Raw genomic sequence first — 18,602 nt, forward strand, 5'->3', positions numbered from 1 at the left:
TTTACTTTTGATTTTCTCTGGAGTTTGGCTCTGTGACCGCAAGTACGTCCACGACTGCAACCTTGTGTTTACCTCACACAACATGTACATGTGCTCAAACACACACACACGTACTTTACCTCCCTTCATACCTCAGGTCTGTCTGAATCTCCCATAAAGCTTTAGTCAAACAAGTGGCAAGTCTGACTCACCCAACAGACCATGCCATTCACCTCAGTGACGGGACCTCACACTTCACAGAAAGACCTCCTGTCTTCAGTCGGTGTCCTCAGACTGGTTGAAATTCATGCTAGACTGGTGAGGTCTGGAGTCATTTTCTCTTCAGGGCCTGCAGCTCTTCTATAAGCGTAAAGGGGCCAGTTTAGTTCCAATGCACTTACTATTACTGTCATGAGTTTAGTTAAATGTAAAGGTGTTTGAACAGCCCCATTGAAGAAGAATGACAGAATAGCATTAGAAAATATAGAAGATGCATTTAGGGCTCGTTAAGCAAATTACATGTACCATAAAATGAGAGTAAGTGGTATTATGGAAGATCTAGAAGCAAGTTGGTGGGTCTAAGACTTTAAGTGGTATTCATCCCACAAATACTCTTTGGCAGAAACACTACACTGGCCATTTGGTGTTGTCAGGAGGTCTACAGTGATTGATTTTAGTGAAATTGTTCATTCAAATAGTTTTCATTGAATCGATTCACAGAACCATTTGAAACAGAACCAAAATATACAGTAATTTACTGTATCTACAGTACTAGGCTACATATTGAATGTCATAAATATCCCTTCTATTATTATAATTTATTCATTGTTTTAGGGTTTAGGGTGTTTTTCTAGTGATCCCAATGCATGCATTTATGTATGTATTTATTTGCATTTGAAATCCACATCTAAAAATGAGCATGCCAATAAAATAGATTTTGTTGTTGATAAAGTGATATTTCTATTGTTTTGCAGTTCTTCTGAATCATTAAAAGCGATACGGGGCAGATGCTGAGGTTTATTTGTACTTCACAAATAAGTTGAAGTGTGTGCCAGTGTTTCTGGCTTAAAAGTGTCATTCACATACGAGGTTTCCCGAAAAAAGAAAAGCACGCCATAGACTTGAGATTTACTCCAACCCCAGTTGTCTTTTTAAGATTCATTAGGCTTGAGTTTTCAAATAAGCCTAGACACCAGTTCTCAATCAGTGCAGAAGAAGTGTCCTGTTGTTGTGAGGCCTGTGGGTTTGTCTGTTTTGTATAACAGCTGCATTGTTGTACTCGTCTTTGATCTCATCTTTAGACTGGAGGATTTCCACAAGGTTTTGTCATACAGTAATAGCTCTCTTCACTCGGCATGTCTGCTCGTATCCTGCAGTGCTACATATGTGGAGTGCTTGTGTAGTCCTTTTTTTTCATTTCTTCCTGCTTTCTGCTTTCTTTCAGTATTCAGTTTGATGCAAATGCAGCACTCTGGGCTGAATGTATTTGCCATAAATTAGATCTGCACAGCCAGCAACTTACAGAGCACAGCAGAGGAACTGAGCTCCACGGTGAAGAAAAAAACACGTGTCGCAGGACGATTGATGGTTAGCCTCTAGACCCCTCAGACATCGTGAGCAGATTCCTAACAGTCTCAAAACAACTGCCGGCAGCATTGACCCTTGAGCCCTGTGTGGTTTGAATATGATTCAAGCTTGTACAAAAACCGCAGGTGATATTTTTCCTGTATCTGATTTGGACAGATATGGTTGTGGCAGGTTTGATTAGTGTAATTATTTTTATAGAGAGGGAACTTTAAACAAATGCATGCTGAAGAATGCTGATATTGGAATATTTGGATAATGTATTGTGAAACTGATATCTGTCCTGTTTAATTGGGCAAACTTGTTTCAAGATTTATAACAAAATCCAATGTAAGCTACTGTATGGAAGTCACTATTAAGGGTTAAACAACACACTGTTTCTTTTGCCTGCCTGCTGTTAAAATACATTTAAAAAAATTTGAAGCATGTATATTCTTGTAGTTTTGGATTTTGGGCTCTATGGAATGTAAGGAAACAGAATTTAACTTTAAATGAAATTCAGATAAAGATAATTAATGAAATGTAAAGACATAATTAATTAAATGTATAGCATTTTACCTAGAAATGCAAGGTTTGGCACGACAAATGTGGCCTAAACAATTGTTATTTGTCAAAGCCTTACCAGAAAGTCTTGGATAGATGAATAAATGGATGAACATGTGTTGAATCTTTTTGTACTGTAATTCCTTTATTTACTCTTCCTGTAATTCAAATTATAATTCAGATTCCTTTGTTGCGGTCAGTTTAATTCAAATTCAAACACATGATTTGAAAGGGAGCGATTCCTAAATTCAGCTTTTAGCACAACTGTGATTGGCAGTTGCTTTACTGATTTTACTAAAAAAACATGATGTTGGTGTGATGGATAATATTCTTCTCGCAGTGGCTAGCCAGCTGGGTGAAGCCCAACTCTGCCTGGTAATTGCAGTCTTTTCAGTAATCTATGTTTGGGAAACCCAATCAGGTTTAGCAAATCAGTGAATGGAACACCCCCAAAGTGGTTGACTTTTTGAGGGTGTTGGATTTCAGAATTTATTTCTAGTTCTTCAGAAGATTAGTAACTAGTCATTTAGCAGACACTTTCACATAAAGCAGTTTAGCTATTACAGGACTGGTAAACCCTGGTGTGCCTTACACAAGCAGCCTGGTGTGACTCATGAGTAGGAATTCCAAACAGGGTCATGAATTGGGATTTGAACCAACAACCTTTTGGTTTCAAGCCCAGATCTTTATCTATTTGATACTGTTAAAGCTGTTTATGGTTCACTGGTGCAAAGTCATCTCTAAACTTCCTAATAATTTAAAAAAATACTGCATAGCCCCTTTATTTCTGTCAAATTTCCTCTCATTATCCACTTTCCTGTAGCTCAGCAACTCTACTCAAATGTCGCTGTCCTTTCTTGCTGATAGAAACTGGCCCTTGGCCCAACTCAGGGTGAACTGCATGCCAAATGGGCTCTATTAATAAGGAGGAGTTCTTACCAGTCCACAACAATGCAAGATAATATTCTGTTTTATTATAAGTGCATGTTGCAATTTTACATGCTTATGTTACCATTAAAGTTATATTTATTGCCCCTCAAGATGCAAAAACCGTTCATATCCCTAGACTGGTTCTCTAAAGAAAGATCTGTTTTAGTCTCACCTCATAAATTTGGGGGTTTTACATGTAGTGTAGTTTGGTTGTTGGGGATTTGTGAAAAGAACAAAAGCGGTTGATTGGTAGATGTGCTGGGGATCGCTTCAGCATGCTTTCAGTCTGATAAGCAACAGACTGTAACTCTTAATCAGCTTTTAATGTCTCCTAATACTCCAATTTTATTGTTACATTCTGGCAGATCCATGAAGCTCATGGCCCTACTGGAATAGTCCAGAATGGACCATCAGGAATACCCTGTGCAGCAAGATTTGGCTATACTTTGGTTACCTATTTGTTGGTCTTTCCATAAAGGTCCATCAGTTTCATCTGGACTTTGCTGGAGGATCATTGAGAGCCCCTCATCCATCAATGACTCCCTCCAGAAGAACATGTTATCATGGAAGTGCTCCTCTGTAGGCCTTTATTTTAGGGAGTCTCCAATAGATACGGTTCTTGATTCTAAGGAAAGTATTGGAGAAAAAAAGAAACGTATCCGGTTCTTTGGGGGTGATGGCCTCTTTGACATTCTTATCTCATGCCCTATATTACACCACTGAATCAGACACACATGTTTGGGCTGGAGATTGCTACATTGAGCCAGAGAAGTCAAGACACATATGCAGTTGTGGTATTTGTTTCAGTTGCTTTAATAATAACTTTCATTATTAAATCATTTCAGTATGTCTTTTTGAGTACATTGGCTCTTTGTTGGATCTAGATACCCTTAAATCTTTTAACTTGAGGACAAACCGTTTTAACAGTGAAACCATTGTGCATATTTGAATGATTGTAGTGTCTTGTCTGTGTGCATGTATGTACATGTTTGCTTGTTGTACCTTCATGTGTGCATGCAAGTCTTTTATGTATTTATGTGTGTGTGCGTGTGTTTAGGTATGAATGTTTTTTTACTGGAATAGCTAAACCTGCTAATTAGAAAGGGTGTATATACTTTTTTCAGTATAGTTTATGTTGACAGTCTGCGTAGAAGGTAGAATGTAAATGTTTCCATCTCACTCACTCACACACATGAACCTGCATTAACTTTCAGCTATGTAAATTGGGAAATATAATGTAACTTTTTCATTGTTTTAATATTCAGCTAATTATGAGTAATGTAGACTTAACCCCGGTGTTTCCCAGCCTTGTTCATGGAGGCACACCAACAGGTCACATTTGGGATGTGCTCCTTATCCAGTCTTTACTAAATGTGGAAGTGTTTATGGTTTTGCCAGATTTAACTTATTCTTTAGGGACAAATTTTTAACCACAGTATAGCGGTTAAAAGACACCCACATATTCACTGTAGTTAAGCACTTTGTCCTTATCAGTGGCGCAGTGACTGCAACACTTCTGTCCACTCAGAGGAACATGAACACTAGACAGAATAAATACCTCAACAGCAGTTTCAGCCGAATCTATTCTCTGGCCCTTTGAATGCTGGCTGGCAAAGATGTTTTATAATCCAGCTCTCAAGTTCAAATATACAATGGCCTTTTCACAACTATCAGTTAAGGATGGACAGCCACGTACTGTAAAACATGATACTGTGCTGTAGAATACTGTATGCATTTTGTGTGTGCGTCTCTGTCCATTTGTATGATTTCATTTCAGTTTATTTTCTATCAGATATTTTACTTATTTTTTGTGTACAATAATACAATAAGTTGCTTGTTTGTGGGTTTCTGTACTTGGATGTATCTTTTTGTTCAAAAATCCTCTCAATGCTAGTCATGGGCTTATTCATTATATTATTTATCTGTTATTCTATTCATGTGTATATATGTATAAACTGGGTTGCTGAAAAGGTTGAACAAACCGATTTGAGTCAGATCTGAATTTCCCGAATTTTGCTGTCTCTTCGAACAAGGGCATCATGTTTTATACAAGAATTTGAAAAAAAAAAATAGTGTAGGGACTCTTTTGAACACAACAGGCAGAACACACAAGAGGTTAAGAGAATCTGAACAGAGAGAAAAAGTTTGAGAGATACAGCTGAATAGCTGCTATTGAGTGGGAGAAAAAGAGAAAAGAGGAGGAGGAGGAGGGTGCGTCTGTCCGCCTCGTTGATGACTGAACATTTGTGTGTGTGTATCGGGGGGAGATGTACGATCTTGGCGCATGCGCCAGTACCTGGCAGTCGCCCTCAAGACTGCAGATAACTCTCTCTCTTCTAAGCATCACTCGTCTGAGCATTTTTCCTGTCCTTTTCTCATTTTTTTATTCTCTTCTTCTTTTTTTATTAACCTGGACTCCCATACAGTCTTCAATTATTTACCATGTATCTGGATTTGACTGGGTTGGGATGTGGATTCTTTGAGCGGACAGAGGTGAGCTACAAGGTCCTGAGGTTTTCGGGTGGTGCTGACAGATTTTGGGGGCTCGTCCGGATAGGCGACCTTTAGCAACAGGCTCCTTCTAAGCTCAAAGGAATTTTCTTTGCCCGGCACAAATATCCTGATAGATTTGGACAACTTGAAGATCCCAGAGGACTTGATGCCATCTTGGGTCCTTCATTGAATCAAAGGGGAGCAGAAACTCTGATGACTACATCTCCCATCTGTCATCCCACAAGAGCGATGATTCGGGTCTCACTGAGGTGTCTGACTTTCCCACCTGTGTGGCTTCCTTGACGGCATGTGAGTATGATTTTGGTAATTGATCACCGAATGAGCTTATAACAGCACACATTAGAATACTTAATTTCCTTAAATCAGAAGCCAAATCTCTGGCACACATACACTAACACATTCAGTCACTTAATCATTGAAATATTAACACCTACACTGCTGTGGGCAAACAGACCCACACACAATCACATAGTCACCTACATGATCCCTCCCTATCAGTATTCCTCGCCCACTCAGTGGTGTCAGCAGAGCGAGAGGATCTCTAGTATATGTGCGTACAGTATGTGCCTGGATCTGTAATCTGCATTTCTCTGCGTGCGTTTGAAAGACGCCTCTAGTGCCTCTTCTCTTCCTTTGTGGTTGAGGGAAGCACAAATCCTTTCTTCGCTAGTTTAAAGCACTCTTCTGTGTCCTCCGGGGCATTTTGCAAAGTACAGATTGGTGGTGTGCTGGATGTTTCCAAGTGTGGGATGTAAGCCAGAACTTGGTGATTGGGATAGCACAGAACATTTCAAGGGAAACCAATAGAGCCAGCTAAAACTGGCGTTTACTTACTAGTTACAGCGCAATCAGGTGAACTGCACAAATCTGGCACCATTATCTGTATTAAACGTAACTTCAGTGCAAGATTGTTTGCTAGTCTTTTTTTTTTTTGTGCTAGGTTGCAGATAACAGCAATCCGGCATACTTTGGAGGGAATGTACAGCGTCGCTACAGGGAACAGTGCATGCAAATTTGGTATTCTGTGTCTGAATATGCCCACTTCCCTACTGTACAATAGGCAAATAACAGTAAGTTAAAAGAGTAGCATGTCTGAAGTCATAGTATTCATATTCATCAACAGTAGGCGAAAAGTGCTCTTCCGCTGAGATTCTGAAGTGTGCATTCATTTGCCAGTTTTGACTTCTCTCTCGTGGCCTGATCGTAACTAATTATGTAAGACACATGACAGTGCCAACAGAACAAATATAATATATCCGGATTTCATTTATACTACACAAAGAACATATTATTTTACACCGTTATTTCTCCATTAAATACTTTTCGTTCGATCTCGAAGTTTAGCTACTTTCTTTTAAGCTAAGCTTTAAGCTTAGCTCACCGAATTTTTCTATAAAGTAGGTTGTAGTTTGGCGTGCCAAAAAAAAAAAACTGCATAAAAGGTGGCATGCTTGCACTGAAAAGAATGGTAATGACTTAGTTTTAATAAACTCACAGTTTAGTGCCTGGTTAAACGGACTCATGGGTAGTTAGTGAATAAGATGCAGGTTTTAGCGATGAAATATCAAGCGTAAACTTTTCACGCTGTTTAGAGCATTCATCTAAATGGCTTTTGTTGTCAGTAAATATAGATTTAGTTAGCTAAATCAAAATAAGACAGGGGAGACTCTGCCATTAAAGGCAATATTAGCAGTCCAGGGCTGAAGATATGTTGCTATAACATTTCAGCCTCACCACGAATCAGTTTTCCCACTGAGATAAGTGAGGTGGGTTAAGTGCGTAGGATTATGTGGTGCCTACATGCTTTCGCTCTCTTTTTCTTCCTCTCTGCCTCTCTTTCCACCTTGTCTCACAGGGCTGGGTTAAGCTAGGTTGTGCTGACACAGCGTATGTACGGGATTTATCACGGCTGTTGCTAGTCAGATCAGACAAGGTTGAGTCTTACAGTTCGTTCATCCATAAAACTCACTGAGAGCTCTGAAGGACTCTGCATTGTAATATAACAGTGTTATGACGAGTCTTTCATTGGCTTCTATATTGCATTTAAGTAGTTCATTGTTTGGCATCTTTAGACCTCTTCGTCTTATTTGAGCGACATTATAGAGTCTGACCATAAATGTATGGTGTTATATGCTTTCTTACGCTCATAATTTTCATAGATGTGACGTATAACTTTGAATATAGTTGAATCTTAGTAATGGTGTTTTTAAAAGTAACTTTATCAGGTAGAGCTGAGTGATGTTATTATGACGTTTGTGAGCAGCATTGTAAATATTGCAAATGGATGATTTTTATTTGGATGTAAGCTTCTCAAAAACCGCGTCAATAAACAATTTTTACTTGTTGGTATGAGACCACCAAGAAACAATTTTACAAATTAACAAGTTTTTCAAGATTTAATCATTTTAAGTTTTAAATTCCGTTGCAAAAATGTGACAGGAGTTAAATTCATTTTTGTAAATGGCCCCAAACAGCCCAATTCAGTCAATAGATTTAAAATTGATTTGCTAAAAATGTCTATTGAAGTCTCCATGTGGCGGTTTTAAGAACTACAGCTTATTTAATTAAAGATATATACATTTATTTATTGTTATAGTTGTGCATAATTCAAAAAGAAATCAATTTGATCATCATAATCAACTGGATTTTTATTTTTATTCTCACTGTATTTTACTGCATTTTAAATTGCATTTAAACATTTTGGATTTAGCCATTTGAGTTTTGTTTGACTAAAAATCCCTCAGAGAGACATGTACTGAGATAGAGATTTAATATTGTCTGCAAAATATGATTTCTTTTAGCTACACAGCTGTACTAACAGGACAGGGCCGGATGGTTTCCTGGCTGGTGGTGTTTCTGTAGATTGGTGGAGTTAACTTTGATGTGCAGCGGGCAGCTGGGCCTGACTAGTAACCGCCAGATAAGGGGTCCGTTTGGATGTAGACCGCCTCGACTGAAATGAGAGAGAGTGAAAACAGAAAAAGAGAGGGATATCTATTTGACTCTTCCAATATCTCTTCTGCAGAAGTCTGTGTGAGACCAGAGAAAAGACTAAATTATTCATCAGTGGCAGACTACACCCGAGGATCGCATTTCTAGATACACACACACTTACTTTTGCAGTACACTTGTGAGTCCACTGTGAATGCCTGAACCCATGCTCACATCTTTCAATGAGGAGTGAACATCCACCAATCTAAGAAAGTGTGTCTGGTCAAGCATAATACAAATCTGGGGGGATTATTATTAAAAAACATTTCAGTAACACCATTTGCTATTTTGTCTGAATGAAAAATGTGTTTGATCCAATTCAAGGATGGAGAGTATTTCAACAGTAATTTCAGTCTGCTTAATTCCTAAAATAATTATAGTAGTACTTTACAATGCCGTCTAATTTGTTCACATTATTTAATGCATTAGCTAGCATTATCTAAAAATGAGCCTTATATTTCTTACAGCATTTTATTCATCTTATGTTACTTAATATAAAATATTGTTCATTCATGTTAGTTCACAAGTGAGTTTACTACTGTTTTAAAATTAACATTTAAGATGACCTAGATGATGCAGAAGTATTGTACAACTAATTTATTTTAAATAACTTTAATAAATAGAGCCTTATTGTAATATTTGACCATAATCATTAACCACATTTTAAAGCAGGTGGATTAACCCTTATCAAAATTAACCATGACTTTGCTACACTAACCATAGGTTAACCAAGGGTTTTGCTGTAAAACTGATTATATAAATGGTAATAAATTTGCCAAAAAAAATATGGTTACTACTCTTTTACTATAATAACACCATGGATCATTTTTAAAATATCTTGCTGCATGTATTGAGTACCTTTTGAAACATTTTTGTATCAATTGAATGCATCCTAACTGAATACAAGTATTAATTTCTTTAAAAAAACAACAACAACAACATAATAACCCCAAACTTTTTAACAGTGTTTGTTACTTAGAAAAGTAATAACACACATTTCCTTAAGCAAAAGGGACACTTGTGTATAGCACAAATGGTGCAGAAGTTAAACGTATTCCCGAAGTATGAGCAATAGAGCACACAGCTCTAAAAAGCAGGTAAAAGCTTTTGTGAGGTCAGCTCTAAATGGCAGTCTCATTAGGAGGATCAAAGTGGGGAAGAATCTGAATCCTAATAGAGGATGTGAGATGTCTGAAACGCTGGTGTGAGGAGTCTTTGAAATAGATCATGTTGAATCTCGGTGGTTTATAGCCGCTCAGCTCTCACTCAACTCTAATGCACATCGATCTTTTATACTTCTTTCTCATTTCATATATGTTGTCACTTACGAAACATCTCAATTGGATCTTTACCGAAGTCGTGAAAAAGGGATGATGTGATGTGAACAGCAAATGGGTGAATGAAGAAATGTGCACGGTTGAGTTAATGGATGAAGGTAGTATGTGGAGGACGGGCCGAAGGTCCTGGAGTACGAGGAACGTCCCTAGTGTCGCGGTGGAACTGGGCCACCATATGGAGCGATGGCTCTCTGCCATCCAAGCACAACACACAGCGCCTGTCCGCGGTTATGTGTGCGTTCGGCGGCAGCTGCTGGGTGGCCACGGGAAGGCTTTCTGTGGAGAGTGTCAGTTTAGATCACCTGAAACCTTTGTTCTACAGGTCAAAGAATATTTAGAGAGCCAGAATGAGATGCTAAAGGACGGCACCGATGGTTGCTAATTCTTTAGCTTGCTGAGAGAAATTCTGCATCATTTTATGACCTTATTGGTAAAATGCCATGTAGAGTGGGAAGGACCTGGAGGAGGAATACATGCTGTTTACTGGCTAAGAGATGCAGCGTCAGAATGGGAATTGTTTTGGATCAGATCCACTGATGAATGGGATTGTGGGTTAGTTTGTGGGTGGTTATTTGCTAGTTTTGTGTATACACTAGAATTCAATAGTAAGGGGTTGGTTATTTTATTTTATTTTATTTTTAAAGTGCTGTACTCTCTTATTCTGACAAAGACTGCATTTATTTGATTAAAAATACAGCAGAAACGAATATTGTGAAATATTATTATAATTTAAAATAACTTTTTTTTTCTATTTTAATATATTTTTATAAATATGATTTCCTCCTGAACTGTCAGCATCATTACTCCAGTCTTCAGTGTCACATGATCCTTTAGAAATCATTCCAATGTGCTGATTTACTTCTTATTTTAATCAGTGTTAAAAACACTTGTGCTGTATTTTTAATTTCAAAATTTTCTGAACCATGATACTTTTTTTCAGGATTCTTTAATGAATAAAAAGTTCAAAAGAACAGCATTTATTTGAAATATATGTTTGTTGTTGTTGATGCATTTAAAAATGCTCTCATTTTTTGATCAATTTCATGCAAACTGGCGGAATAAAAGTATTTCATTTATAGACGACAAATGTTTATTTATTTATTCACAGAACTTGCTTTGGATGTAATTTTGACTCCATCCAAATCTATTCCTTCCCTTAACTACTGTGCATACATAATATTAATATTTTATGTCTAATCCTGCCAATCCCAGTACATGAAACCAAAGATGTCCTGTGTTAATAATTGTAACTCAGAGGTTGTTTACAAAATAAATCCTATCCAAACAGTGCATTTGATTCCTTTTGAAAGCAGAGTAGTAAGACAGGAAATGATTGCATGTACTTGAGGAAATATTAGGAGCCAGACTCAAACCTGCATCGGCCACATGAGCGCCACCGTTCTGATCGTGACGATTAAAATGCCAGCAAAGGTCACGGAGACAACACAAAGGGTCTGTGATTTGACATGTTTTGCACACGCTCTTGTCGAACCGCGTGACGTGTGATCTTAAGAACATAAAATGAAGCTCCTGATGATATTCGTTTCACGCAGGACAACAAAGCTCTCAGTGGGGATTTGTGGGAAATGATCCTGTTGTCTCTGTCGGTATCTGTGGGATTATTTCCAGGCTCTGTCAGTGTGCGGTTGGATGACGAGAGATGGTTCTGTTCCAGGCTCAAGGGCACTGGGCCGATCCGGGCTCAGGTTCTGCTATCAGCCTACATGAATAAGAGAGCAGCTCTCTGGCTCCCACTGGGCTCATATCAGCTCATAACGGATGTGTGTGTTCGCCGAGAGGCTGTAAAAATACTCGTGTAATAAAGTACAAGAGAATCTGCAGTATGCACTGATTAGCTCCCAATCGGTGTTGTTCTTTTACCCCTCAATGTGTGCTCTCTGATAAGGGGCTTTATGGCTGTACAGTATACGATTCACAGGAATGATTTACTTCTTTACTTAAGAGTCACTTTTCCATTTGCAGTTTGCAAATTTAACCAGAGGGTTTTCAAGTTAAAGCAGACATCTTGGAAGTGGTTTCAAGAGAGTAAAAAGAGCTTAATCTGACAGCCAAAAAGCTAGACAGCCTTGCTCTCTACATAGGCAGCTGTCACCTAAAACCTGTTTTTTTTTTGTTTTTTTTGCTTCATGTCTCCACATATAACTGCGAGGGACTAGAACTGCCACTTATAATGAATTCAATTATAAATTAAGAAAATAAACGCCAATAAACTACTGTTCAAACTGACAAATAAATAGTATTCTGTGAATGTGTGAGACTTCTGGTTTATTAGCTGCTGTAGGGATTTAAGTGAAGAATAACAAAGCGCAGTAAATAGTAAAACTGTTTGCACTACAAACCAGTGTGTGCTTCTAATTAATATAATACTTTAAAATAATATGGAAAGATACACCAGTTTGCAAGCAGCAAAGCAAGCTGTTTTGTACAGATAAAAGTAGCTGGAAGTGTCCAGACACATTCAATTTAAAAACGGCCATGTCTACTCTTAAGGGAAATATAAAGGTGGATATTCATTAGTTTATAAATGAATGGAAAGTATGACTGTTTAAATGTGGTTAAATGTAACATTACATTCAATGTAAACGTAAACATAAAATTTGCATTTTTATTAGCAATTACAATTTGTTTTTTTGCATTTAAACCTGCTTTATTAATGTAATACATGAATAAAAATGTTTTAATGTTACATTTAACTGCCATTTAGATGATAATTAAACTAAATAATTTTAAAAGTCAATTTATAATTTAGTCCGTTATATTAATGAATTAATTTATGGAGTTAATTGCATTTTAAACATTCATTTTACATCAATATATTTTTAGATATTATTAGATATATTATTCATTTGGTTTATTGATGAATTTACTGCATGCAGTTGTTATTTGTATTTTAGTTGTAGAAAAAAAAAATGAAAAAAAATTATAATAAACAAAAAAAATGTATTTGTAAAATGTGTGTGTATATATATATATATATATATATATATATATATATATATGATATTAAATATGAATTTAATAACCCATTTTAATAACCCATTTTAATTTGTCTATTTATTTTGTTTATTTGAATTGCTTTAAATGAGTAAATTGATAGCTAATTATTGGAAGTGGCTCTCTCAATTAGTCATCCATTGAGTGTATCCGACTGTAGCATCATCTCTGGTGATGCTTAGCAATTTATGTTGCCTTGGCAACTCAGTTTCAAATCCCAGTTTTAGCAGACTTTCTGTGCTGCCTTACATTTTCACCAAACATGTGATGCTGAGATGCTGAGAGCCTTTATAAAGCAGTAGAATAATTTTAAACACACTGGTTGGACGTAAAGGCTATGTGAGTGTGATGTTATAATACACTTACTGTTCTTCCTTTCTTCTTAACAGTAAGCAGGTCCTTCTCCACCCGCTGCCATCCAACCCTCCCCATCCTTCAGTGAGGGGTGAATATAAGCTCCTGCTCTCTCTCTCTCTCTCTCTTTCTCACACCTTTAAGCCTGTTCCTCCTCTTCACCTCTCTCCCACTTGGATTTCTTTCATCTTGTGTAAATCCTCTTTTCTGATGTGTGCACGGTTTGTGCTGCTTTTCCTCATCGAAGGCCCAGTACTCCTCAGAGTGTCATCTCTGTGACACAGCATCCCCCCCCCCCATGGCTCTCAATCCCACCACGGTCATGGGACATGAGAGAAGTGAGACGGACCCCTGAGATGCTCATAAGAGCAGGTGTCTGCTGATCACTCTGCAGACTAATCAGAAACCAACAAAACCTCACAATTAAGGCATTGCTTAATATTCCTAGCCTTTCATAAGAGTACATGTTTATAAAATGTCAAAAATTGGGGAATTTAACGAATTCCTGTCCATCTGTAGAGCTGAGACAAGAATGATTTGCTGATCATTTACATCCCTTTTTGTAAAATCTGAATTTGGGTTTTGTACCTGAAATATCCTCACATTTCCACCTTCTTAAGAACTGCTCTTTATGTTTATTATTTAAAAATAGATGTAAAATGATGTAAAAATAAAATGCATTTCATATTTTTCATTAATAAAAAAATGAATAATATACAGTTTTTTTATTTATACATATTTGTGCATGTAAAAACGTAAAAAAAAAATTATATAGAATTTATACAAATGTATGCATTTAGAAGTATTTATACAAAACATGCCTGAACCATTTATGCTTATTTTTTGTCAAATTAATTTGAACATTTATATGATTTTTAACATTTTACATTGTAATGTTTCAAATAAATAAATAAATAATAAATAATTTCTTTGTTAACTAATAAATTATATGCATAACATAATTTATAAATACAATTAAAATGAAAATATATAAATAAAAATATAGAGGTAACAAAATCTTTATAAATGAAAATAATGTATTTTATTTATAAAATGATTTTAACATTAATTTTCTGAATAAATAGTTTTTTATAATATTATGTCTATAAAAACATGCATGTTTTTTAAGAATTCTAAAGAATACATTTTATTAAATTAATTTAATAAAAATAAATAATCATTTAAATATTTTATGGTTTTTAAACTCAATGTTAATTTTTCAAATAAAATAATTTTTCAACTAAAAGAAATGTACTGTGCTTTCTACTGTATGTCTATAAAATAATTCTTAGATGTATATGAAATCTCTTTGGTTAATTTAAATTGATGTGACCACCAAAATCAGGTTTCTCACTTGACCCAAACATACAGTATAAAACACACTGTTTAAAGTGCTTTGCAGTGCAGCGAAAATGATGGCTGTCAACTGAATGTGCATTACATTGAATTTCAGTGTGCTTTTAGCGTAGACATGCATGTTTTGTTTGGTGTCATTCTATCCATTTCCTTCCTCAGTCACCTTGTGGGGCGGCAGTATAGTGGAACTATAGTATAGTGTTAGTGAACTGAAACATACCACAACTACAGTGACACGTGAAGTGTGTGTCGGTGTTGTCTGTATGTGTGGGTGCTTCATTCATCAGTCTCTCCTCTCTTATCCTCTTTTCCTGTCTGTGCCATCTGTCACTGTGGCCAGACTGGGCACAACATGGCCTCTTCCTGTCTGACGCCATCCTATGACGCAGCCTATAGCTGCAGTGGACACACACTGCCAATTCAGACAGAACAGAAAACTCCTCAAACAATCTCATGCAGAAACCAGACACACTACGTTTCTGTTGATTGGGAGTCTGCTTGTTCATTGTAGTCCCTGGCTTTCATTCATTCTGCCGCACTGAAGCGGAGAGAGTGTGATGATTAACGCCCGAGGGTTCGATCTGCTCGCTCTGCCTCGGCTCTCTTGCCGTCTGCTTGTGTAAAAGCATTTCGCTTCAGTCCACGTCCTGCACTGCAGTAGCTCCGAATTCAGGGAGACACAATGAGCGATTGCGCATCTGACAGCTCGTCGTGTCTCTGAAGGAGATTTATTCCTCTTCTGCTGAGGACGGAGCGAATGTGAGAGTGTTTAGAGAGTCCCGGAGGAGTCTTGCATCATGAAACTGCCCCATTTCAGGACGGAGAATAATGATGAGATTACATTTTTTGGGTGTGGTTCTGATGCTTTAGATTCAAGTCTGGCCTACACAGCATTTATTTGGACGTTTTCGTTCGAGTGTGATGTCTGGAGAGCTGGAAATCTGCACACTTGTGTTTTATTTGATCAAATGCTGTGGCAAAGATGCTGAAGTGCTGTGAGAGAGGAAATGGGAGAAATGATCCGATGTGAAATGCATGAGAGTGAGTGTATGATGAGGATGTTGGGTGGGGCTGAAGGATGGAGGAGAATATGGGTTGAGGAATCTGTAGTGAGAGAGAGAGAGAGAGAGAGAGAGAGAGAACAGAGATTGCTTGACATCAGCAGAGTCCAGACCCCACCCAACCCCAGCAGTGCAAACACACACACACACACACACACACAAACACAAACATGGTAAGTTTACTGGGCTCTGTGAATAGTAAATACTGGAAGCATACTAGAGTGAGACTCGCAGTGTTTTTCACATCGCTCTGATCTCACAGGTCTGATGAGAGTCACATGTGTGTGATTAAATGCACTCCAGCCTCCTCCTGCTGCGACAAATCAAATTTGGAGTTGAATTGGTAGTTAATGAAAGACCCATGGTGGTGTTTTTAATGCAGGCACAAATAAGACACACTGCATTGTAATGGGCTTCTTCACTGTCATCTTATATACAGAAGTTGGCATTTATTCATTTTGATTTATTCAGTTACAGTTTTCAATGAGATCTCTAGAACAAAATTAATACTTTCATTAATATTTATTACTTTTTTTCTTATTCTTTTTTTTTAGGAAGGACACATTAAATTGATCAAAAAGGACAGTAAAGATTTAGGTTACAAGAGATTTCTATTTCAAATAAATGTTCTTCTTTTGAACTTTCTATTTATCAAAGAATAAATCATCATCATCAAAAAAAAAAGAAAACAAAAGTTCACCACAGTTCACACAAATAGCAGCATGACTGTTTTCAGCATTGATCATAGTAATGAGTGTTTCTTGATCACCAATCATCATCATAAAGTGTTTCTAAAGGATCATGTGACACCGAAAACTGAAGTAATGGCTACTAACAGATTCACAGGAATAAAATTAATTTTAACATATGTCAAAATAGAAAATAGTCATTGTTATCTTTAATTGCTTTATTTTATTTCTTAATTTTTTATTTTATTTTATTGTGTTTCTTATCTTTTCACTTTATTTGATTTTTTTTTATTTCATTTCAGCCCTAAATCAAACAATACGGTGCACTAAACAAATCGGTCTGCATCAAAAAGAAATTCTGAACAGCTCGAAAAGCAATCAGACTCAAATCGTGAATCCCTTGAATAATGTTGCTGACTTCATTTGGTCTGTTCAGTCGTCAATCTGTCATTCTACAACTTTCACCGATGAGTCATGATTCCTGTTGCTCATCTGCATCATCAATTTCCAGTTGATGCTTTGAGTTTGCTTCCTTCCCTGAGCACTTGGCATATTTATGTCAAATCAGTTCTGAAGTCTGAAATAAACCCTGTGCTTTGTTGTTGAATTACCAGCAAGGTTAGCAAAAATGTATTTTATTGTCACATTCTTCTGCTGTCATGGCAGAGGTAGTTTGAAAAAAATCTTGCTAACCAAACTAGCACAGAATCAAAATAGCAAAAGTGTATCAGTGTTTGTGATGTCCCCTCACATGGCTACAGGCGTCTTTCTTTCTTGCTGTCCATCTTCGCTCTGTTTCTAAATCTAAAGAGGTGTCGTATTTTCAGGAGCACTGATAGAGGGGTGTTAATAAGCTGAACTGACTAACTGTGCGCGCTTGTGACTCCAGTATGCAAATGAGCCTTCTTTGTGCTCGTATGATTGGTCTGTTAGACGTATCTTGCTAACATGAAGAATTAGAATGTTGGCTTCATTCGGGACTCCATCTCTTTCTGTGTCTCTGCAGGCAGTGACTCTGTGGAGGGCGAGTGTGTGTTCGAGGGGGATTACGCCGTCCCTCCTCTCCCGGTGACCGAGGGCATGCAGCACATTCGGATCATGGAGGGCGTGTCGCGCTCTCTCCCCTCGTCCCCTCTGCTGTCCCACCAGGCCCTCAACATGCGTCTCCAGCCGCTCAAGAGACTGCCAGGTAACACTGCTTGTGTGTGTGTGTGTGTGTGTGTGTGTGTGTGTCACCGAGAACCACCTCCTGTTTCCCATCCCAAACACTCCAGCTGAATGCCAGAACTCCTACTGAGAGCACAAATGCCTCCACCTTACACACAGGGAGAGTGTGAAAGAGTTTGTGTGTGTGTGTGTGTTTGAGAGGTAAACAAGTATCAGTGTGTTATTTTTAGATATGTCAATTTACATGTTAATTAGTGTTAAAAATGTACATTCAAAGTATCTGACTGTCTGTCTGTCTGTGTAAGGACCGTACTTTGTGATGCTTTTATCGTTGACACTGCACTTCTGTTAGCAGCCACAAGGGTGCACTAATTATATTCTTTTCATCCTTCAGTTTTCCTTCTTGCTTTTTTTCTCTCTGCGGAGAAGTAGTTCAGCTGAAGGACTGTTAGTACTCTGTTAATGTTTCAGAAATGCTAATCGCCTCCTCAGAGAGTGTCATGTTGTTTTCAGCAAATGCTGTCAGTTGCAGTTCAGCAACACTGTATTCAGTCAGACAGTAAGCTGAAAACATTTCTGTTGTTTCTTGTCTATTATTACAGAGAATAAAGGCCGGGAGAAATCTCTATAAAATATATGAAATTGTCCCGTTCAGTTTTCAGTGTGCCCTCTTGCTTCCCTTTGCAGCCTTAGCAAGCATGCCCTTTTTTTATATATATATGGCCACTGACCCTTTTTTTCTCCCTCTATTTGTTCCTGCCTTTCTGTGCTTTCCTGCTCTAAAGTAAAGTGGTGAAAGATTAGAAATAGGATTTACTTAGTGAACTGAGTTCATGTTTTTGTTTGTATCCTCTCTTTAACTTCCCCGGCTGCTCCATCTCCCCCCGTGAGCCTGGATCACCGCCAGTAGCTTTTCCATCCACACATTGTTTTTCCTGCTTTTATCATTTCCGAGTTGTTCCAGTGAGCGCGTCCCGTCCAGTCCTGTCCGCGGAAGCTCCTTCCCAACACAATGACTTGTTTTCAGCCACACTCTCCTGGAAGCAGGACAGCACGGAGAGTGTGATTTCCTTCTCTTGCCG

General features: G+C 37.6%; 1 protein-coding gene across 3 annotated transcripts in view; it reads left to right on the plus strand.

Annotated features, from left to right (window-relative positions):
- The window catches only part of LOC113046694 (protein TANC2-like), a 132,182-nt gene that overhangs the window by 56,970 nt on the left and 56,610 nt on the right, over window positions 1-18,602 (plus strand). The window contains exons 1-2 of one of the 3 annotated variants that reach the window (XM_026207600.1): window positions 5,490-5,838; window positions 17,360-17,542. The exons of 1 other annotated variant lie outside the window; for it this stretch is intronic. In XM_026207600.1, the coding sequence (XP_026063385.1) occupies window positions 17,434-17,542 (109 nt within the window). In that variant the 5' untranslated portion in view covers window positions 5,490-5,838; window positions 17,360-17,433. Of the gene's footprint in view, window positions 1-5,489; window positions 5,839-17,359; window positions 17,543-18,602 lie in introns of those variants that run through there. One more of the 3 variants, XM_026207599.1, reaches the window with a different exon arrangement.

This window comes from Carassius auratus, chromosome 28 (assembly GCF_003368295.1).
Source record: "Carassius auratus strain Wakin chromosome 28, ASM336829v1, whole genome shotgun sequence".
NCBI classification, from domain to species: Eukaryota; Metazoa; Chordata; class Actinopteri; order Cypriniformes; family Cyprinidae; genus Carassius; species Carassius auratus.